The 8,076-nt window shown below is 36.3% G+C and overlaps 1 protein-coding gene across 1 annotated transcript in view; it reads left to right on the forward strand.

Moving 5' to 3' along the window:
* Positions 1-3,174, forward strand: part of LOC5570619 (derlin-2) — a 46,786-nt gene extending 43,612 nt beyond the window's left edge. The window contains exons 3-6 of the mRNA XM_021850691.1: positions 2,309-2,396; positions 2,512-2,634; positions 2,703-2,866; positions 2,931-3,174. Of these exons, the coding sequence (XP_021706383.1) occupies positions 2,309-2,396; positions 2,512-2,634; positions 2,703-2,866; positions 2,931-3,072 (517 nt within the window). The 3' untranslated portion in view covers positions 3,073-3,174. The remainder of the gene's footprint in view (positions 1-2,308; positions 2,397-2,511; positions 2,635-2,702; positions 2,867-2,930) is intronic.
* Positions 3,175-8,076: the final 4,902 nt, after the last annotated feature.

Here is an 8,076-nt window from a genome sequence, read left to right on the forward strand (position 1 = left end):
TTGCGGCTTCCACGCAAAGCGAAGACGGTTTAGTTTTTCGGGTTCAATTGAAACGAAGTCTCATCTCCATTTATTATGCGCCACGGATGTTGAAGAATTTCCATGAACCCTTCCTTGGTCAGGAAAAGTTCTATTTTATCGTACCAGGAGTGTATATCCGAAAGAAAGACAGTCGCACTGGCCTTCGTAGCGAATTCCGGGGTCCGCAACGACATCTTCGGATGTCGTTTTAAAGACAGTTTACCTTGATGATAACCGAAATATCCTAAAATACTAACAGCACTTAAAAGCTAAAAATGAACGTTTTACCTGGCTTATTTTGAGAAAATTTGTGTTCTCTGGGGTTCGCATCCAAAAAATCCTTCACATTACCCAACAGCATCTCCTTGGTAACGGGAAACCCTCGGCTCTGCATATCATACACCCATTGTTCCACTTCCGTCTCTTCGTCCTGTGTCAAAACCGTAGTCGGTCCTGAACGGAACACGGTTAGGTGCTTCTTCATAAGAACAAGTCTGGATCGGATTGTTGATCGAGGAATTCCATAGTGGTTGGCAGCTTTTTTGACGCTCATCTCCTTGCGCTGTATTTTATCACATGCAGCAGCTAGCTTGGCCTTGGAATATGTACTTTCGTATTCTTTTGGTCTCTGTGCCTGATGGGTACAAAATAAACGTTAAATTAACAAGTTTTTCATAATAATTTCAAGAAGTATTACCATTTTCTCCAGCGGGTGCAACACGAAACGTAACTCCAGTAGTTTTTGTTTACAAATTTTGACATCTTGGTTAAGGGTGGCGAAGATTAACACAACACCAGATGGGATTTGAAAACGCCACAAAAGGATTTCGCCTGGGAGGGAGGCACCGATATTACACACGAAATATAACACAAAGTTATTTTGAATTGCAAGAAAACTCCAGCTTGCCAACGACAATCAAGGCAGACTTGATGAAAATCGCTAGTTTTCTTTTGTTGTGTTCCTTCGATCGTTCTGGACAAACATGGAAAAAGGGCCAAAGTTTTCTGTGCATTAATTTTCGTTTTTATTGGAAAAAGTAAAATAATGCGTATTTGAACACTTTATATTCAATCAGGATAAAAGGTGCTATCGTGACATTACTTTTGAATAAGCATGACTAGCTTTTCAATCGATTTTTTGTCACATTTGATAAAATACAAAAATACGTTTTAATCAATTACGCGCTTTTATCATTTTTGTCCATTGTTTTAGATCTGGGCTCACAGTGACAGTTCGTGACAGCAGAATCTCGGCTCACCGTGACGTACATAAATTTCGTATTGGTTTCTCCCTCCCAGGATTTCGCCACTGGCGATAATTGATATCGTTGTATTTAATGTGTTGTATATCGCCACCTTTAAATTACTCAAAAATCATACAAAAGTAGTAATTTATCCATACATAATTTCTGGAATCATCAAGAGTGGACTTCTTTAGAGATGCGGTGAATGATCTGAATATGCAAATCGTTGGATTTAGTGATTTTCCGGCAATATCCATATTTGCATGTTTTTCAATGATTTGAAAAATTAGGTGGTACTAAGGTTCGGTTTGAGGATACATAATTTATCAATTAAAGGAAAGGATTTTATTCAAAACCGGTGCAAACACGACTGCCGGGCATCAATATTTGTCGAATTATTCAATAGTCTGAGCCACAAACCAATTTATATGCTCAGAAATGCTGAATGTTTCACTAGGGTGGCGAAATATAACACAGTGACGATTTATAATACATCTACCCTAAAATTGTGTGAAATCAGGCGAACAGTTCGTTTGAATCACGCCGGGACTACGATAAGGTTGTGGGCTTTTGTTTTTTTGCTTCGCGCATGATATGGACATTGTCGGTCGAACATTTGAAAAGGTAGATCTGTACACCGCCTGAAACGCGAGGCAGCAAAAGTTGTTGACACATATATTGAACTGTTCGGTAATCCAATCCGCAAGGTTTTTAAATTAATGAACTCATTACGCGTGGTAAAGATGGATAAACTATGGGTGAAATTATGAAAAAAATATCACGTGCTCGGCTGGGATTCGAAGCCAGAACTCTTGTATGCTAGACGAGCGCTTTACCAACTAAGCTACCGAGCCACTTGGTGACCCAATAACTTCGAAGGTTACGAGTTTCGAATTCAAATCCCCACAGATCACGCATCTAGCGTAAGAACGCCACGATAGGTCCTGACGTTAATAATGTTAAAGAAGCGCGTCCATTAATCAGAAAGCAATCGATGAATCTGAGTTTCGGAACAAGAAATAATTGGATTTTCATTTTTTCAGGTACTGTCGGATGCTGGAAGAGGGATCTTTCCGGGGACGAAGTGCGGATTTTATTATGATGTTCCTGTTTGGAGGTGTTCTCATGACTGTATCCTTTGAAATAATGTGTAACAAAATTACATTTACATTTTTAGCCTACCCAAATTATGTTTTTTTTTAGTAAGCCTAGCCAAACGTATTTCTTCCTTAACCAAAATCAATAGATCTTTGCGTTTTTTGTTAGCCTGCTCTTTCTTGGACAAGCGTTCACGATAATGTTGGTTTATGTATGGTCTCGGAGGAATCCATTCGTTAGAATGAACTTTTTCGGTATACTAAACTTCCAGGTCCGTATGACATTGATTTGGTGATCCATGCAGTTGCAGTGCATCAATTATTTCCTTTTCTTCCACAGGCGCCATACCTACCTTGGGTGTTACTAGGATTTTCAGTGCTGATTGGCAACACTGTTTGGGTAGATTTGATGGGAATAGTCGTTGGACACATTTACTACTTCCTAGAGGATGTATTTCCGGATCAAATCAATGGCTTCCACGTTCTGAAAACTCCTCAGTTTCTGTAATGCAATTAATGGTTTTTATTTCTAGCACACTCAGTAAATGAAATATGTTTTCGTTCTCAGGAAAAACATTTTCGATGAACCGACTGAAGATCCTGATTACAACGCAATGCCAGAGGACCGTCCTGGTGGTTTTAACTGGGGACGAGAACAAGCAAACAATGCAAACGAAGCACAAAATAATGAGCGGCGGAATGATAACTAATCCCACGAAACAACCGTTTTTGAAATATTACACTTTGACGAATGGAGATGCATGTAATTTTTGATGTGCTCAGATTTTGTTGTTTACGAATTGTTCATTGAGGTGTAATAAAATCAAGTTATCTACGAATATTGAGAAGTGAATGCATAACCGAACATTCCGAACGATTAAAGTTAGACTAGTCAGTGCGCATCGTACCTTCGTGATGTGCGTGCACGAATTCCCTCTGCTCTTGGAAGTTTTTTTAAAACTACCTAAGGGGCGGTCCATTTATTACGTAAGGCAATTTTCGGGATTTTTCGACCCCCCCTCCCCCCATGATAAGATTTTTTGTATGAAAATTAAAAATAAATTGTATGCCGCGTAAGAAATCTCAAACCCCCCCCTCCCCCTATAAACCCTTACGTAATTAATGGATCGCCCCTAAAGCTACGGCTATCTGGGGGCCAGATAGTCGTAGCGGTAAACGCGCAGCTATTCAGCATGACCATGCTGAGGGTCGTGGGTTCGAATCCCGCTGGTCGAGGATCTTTTCGTAAAGGACATTTTCTCGATTCCCAGGGCATAGAGTATCTTCGTACCTGCCACACGATATACACATGCAAAAATGGTCAATCGCCAAAGAAAGCTCTCAGTTAATAACTGTGGAAGTGCTCATAAGAACACTAATCTGAGAAGCAAGCTTTGTCCCCAGTTGGAACGTAACGCCAGAAAGAAGAAGAAGAAAGCAAAAAAAAAAACAGTACTTCTCAGTGCTAAAATAAAAACGGTACTTTTCAGTGCTATTTTTCTACTATTGATCATTGTTTGGACCAGTGCCTTCGATTTTTCGTTGGACCCGTTAGCTAAAGCTAGATGGTCCAGAAAGCAATTTTACGCGGAAAGATGCATTTTGAGCTTTAGAATGAAACATTAGACGAAAACGGTCTTCTACAAAGTTGTTTGTATTAGCAAGGCCCTTTGTTTGGTGTTATTGAAAATTAGGGTGGACCACGTTTTCATAAAAATGGTGTAACTAACTTTCTTATTTGTAGAAATTATATTATAAGGTACCGCGGGGCAAGTGGGTAAATGGGGTAAGTGAAAATAATTGGTATATTTTACTGAATATGTGAATTAACGTTTTGAACTCATGCGTAAACCTTTGAGGCCATAGAGAACATTACGATAAGTAAGAGATTTCTGAGATTTTTCAGCCATTATAGCATAATAGAGCGAAATATTGTTAACCTGTCAACTATCACTCCGTAACAAGTTGGTGAAGTGCAACCTTACTTTAATATTTTCAGTGAAAAAAAGTAGCGGAAAATAATTTTCTGTACCACTTTTAAGTTGTCCCCTCTGACAGTTTTAAACTACAATAAAAAAGTTTAAGAATTAATTCGACATAGACCTAAAAATAACTAAATTAAAACGCCGTCAATTTTATAGTCACGTGGGGCAAGTGAAAAGTTTCTCATTAGAGTTTGAATTTGTGTTTTCTCTTCAGGTAGCTATAAGTATACAAGGTTCACAATTATCATAGAACAACAGAACGTGCTGATAATTCAAGAAACACTATACTCAAAGCGTTAAATGCTATTCACATGGAACTTCTCTAAACAAATTTTGCCAAGTATTACGATAATTATTTATTTACTTAGAACAGCCGATTAAAAGGAGAAAGTTGATTAAAAAGTTCCAATATAAGAGAACGCACGGAATTCTTGTGGAATGTCTATGTAAAGCTAGTTCTAACCATAAAAATGGGGTTTAGATGTATCCACATAAAAAAGTTTCTAAATACTTTATTAAAGGATTCCGTTTGATTTCTCTTGAAGAGTTATCCGACGTCACATCCGATTTTCTTAAAAACAAATAACGACCGGTGGAAATCCTATAGAGCAGAAATGCAATTGCTGTCCCATGATGTTAGAACTAACATTGGAAATGTTGCAGTTATAATGTTGTTGCATTTCAACAAACATAACTGAACAGAAAAAAAATTCAAGTAACAAGAATAACATTTTCTTTATTTGCCTGTTACTTATGTTATTGTTCATTGGAACGCCTTAACAAATGTTAAAGGCAGTCTTCCCATGAATCGAACCGATGTGCAACTTTGGTTTGAACTTTGCAACTTGTGTTGAACCACAAACGCGCTTCGTCTCTGTACCAGTGTATCAAATCGAACCCGGTACATGTCCCAAGTGACACAGATAGTTATATATAAGTAAATAATTCAGGTTTTGAACATATTCCGTTGTATTTTTTCAGCAGTATTTACTTTATATCTAACACTTGTAAAGCTAAAACAGCGCAAAAAATGGCGGCTTATATAACATCTTATAGGTCTGACTACTATTAATGATAACATACAATTGACGATTTATAAACATATCCTCAACATAATAAAGATGAGTTTATGAGCTGTGATGATCATTTGTTCTAATTAGGCTATTTTTCAGCACAAAATACTCACAAATCAAGTGTATATAGCGATACATTTCATTTGTTGTAATTAAGCTATTTTAAAGTGAAAACCAAATATATATGACACAATATGATCAGTTAATAATGCAGGCAAATGTTTTGGTTGTTATGACGTTATTTGTACGTTATATAACTTGAAAAACACACTTGTATCACACACACAAAATATCTGATCAGAATGTCCAATGTCTAAATACATGCAAAACAAAGGAACTAACAGAAAAATAAAAACAAAATTGTCTTAAAAAACATGGCTATCAGAACCTGAAGAATGTTAAGAAATAAATGAAATTTGATTATCATCAAGATGAAGAAAAATGAAAATGGATCATATCCAGTGGCATTTGGGAAGTTTAATATGCGATTCAAAATTTATAGTGAAACTTTCATTTTCACTCATCAATTTTTCATGGGCTTTTATAATAATCAATGTTTGTAATACAAATCCTTCAAAACTGTGCTGTTTTGTGGAATTCGCTCCAATTCTCGCTAGAAAAATATTATGGCTGATTGTTAGTTGAGCCAACAGCACCGTCCGAAAATATTCGAACGATTCAATTATGTTTTCAATATTTATTATTGATCTGGTCACATTGCTCACACTCCAAATTGTTACTCAATTTTGATATACCTCATGTCAAGATTGCGCAATTAATGAAATTGAATCTTGATTTCTAACCAAATTAATCTGGTTAATATGATCGATATGCGGCTATATGCTTAGGTGATTCAAATTATCGACCGGTAATGTAATCTGGATTAGTAATTTGACAAAATGTGAATTGTCTTTGTTTTGATTCGTAAATAAGTTTAAATAACGTTGTAATAATGTCTAAAGTGCATCTTAACTACAGGTTCTTGATTATCTTCTAATAACGTTTGAAATACATCTTGAGAACATATTTTCAACATACTCTAAAAAATCCTTTTGTTTTTGTTATTTCGATAATAGTTGTAACACCCAAATAACTTAAATATAGCTTATTGCTAAGTGGATAGATTTTCATCTGTCAAACGTTAAACATCGGTTTACGAATGTCAACAAGTTAATTGGCAGTAATGGTGACGGACATAACTCGCGCTGTAGTATTTTTTTATTCAGACAGTATTCATAAATTTGAGGCATATTCGACTACAATAATAGGGTCCTAAAGCCCTGTCCCAATTTTAGTGCCAAACGCTTAAGTTTAGGCCAAAAACACATGTTTACTCAATTTTATAATGTTTTCTGTTGGTTTAAGCCCAAAAACATTTTTTTTAGATTTTGTCACATCCTTTGGCTTGAACTCAAATTTTGGGTGTATTTTGTTTTCCGTGTCCCTTACGAAATGTCAGATAGGAACAACCCCAGTGGTCGAACTAAAACCCCTGTGGTGTTTTTGTCGACTAAGCGAACGTCAAACATGATCTTAAGTGTCAAGGTTCATTTATGGACCAAATTTTTAAATTTAAGTTTAAACATGATATAGCCATTATTTGAGCGGGAAAAATTGCTAAAGTAGTTACAGTAACATGCTTTTTCGTGTTATTAAATAAAAACAACATTTCATTAAAAATTTTAGGACCCAATTGTAGCTAACGTAGAGGAAAAAGTTGCTTTATAAGCATGAGCATAAGCATAGATGACCGCACAATTCGTAGTTGCTACTCCGTGATTGACCAGAGCAATCGTAGTTGCACAGGGATTTAATGAATGGGGCTTGGGATTAGCTTACCATTCCTCAATGTGCACAAATCGAGAGCTCAAATTTACAAAGAAAAAAGTAGCTTTATTTTATTAAATACTGGTGAAAAATTTATCATTGGGATATTGTGTTTCCAGCTACAAGCGCAAGTTTGAAATTATGTTGATTCCGATAACAAACAGGTGCCCGTTGTATACAATACGCTCGGAACTATGTGATGTGCCAATCACGGGAAGTGACAGTTATGGCGTATATTTTTCTAGTCAAATGTAGCAAAATTCATAAATTATATCTCTAAAACATCCAATCCTAGTAGAAGAGGCAAACGAAGCTGGCAGAATTTGAGTTCACCGTGAAACATATTTATTTTGCCTATTCGCTGTACTCTTTGCGACCACATCTTTTTCACTCTTTGAAGGGTTTTCGTTCTGTTTTTAGCAGTTTCTGAGTGTTATACCCTTACCGTTGATATTATCAAACTGATTGATTTTGTTTGTCATTATAAAGTTATATATATGTTTGTAGAGCGTTCAATTAACCAGGGCCGGTTGTCACTTTAGGATTAACTGTTTTAAGGTGATTTGTTTTCCGATAGCTATTTTTAAGCTTTTATATAGCACAAGATGTTATGATTTCACCATTTTAACACTTATATGACAGTATCTGCTATCTTTTATTCGAAAAGATGTTTTCGGTGTTACTTGGGGTGTACTTCGGTTCAAACTTTGGTTCAAACTTGGGTTTAAATAATGGCACAAAGCAGGCCGACAGAGAACGATTGAAATCCACGCGGATAAACTTCTACGATCATCTATGGAACTTCTTGGTTCAAATCGCAAGACCCTTA

The sequence above is a fragment of the Aedes aegypti genome, chromosome 1 (assembly GCF_002204515.2).
Source record: "Aedes aegypti strain LVP_AGWG chromosome 1, AaegL5.0 Primary Assembly, whole genome shotgun sequence".
Lineage (NCBI taxonomy): Eukaryota > Metazoa > Arthropoda > Insecta > Diptera > Culicidae > Aedes > Aedes aegypti.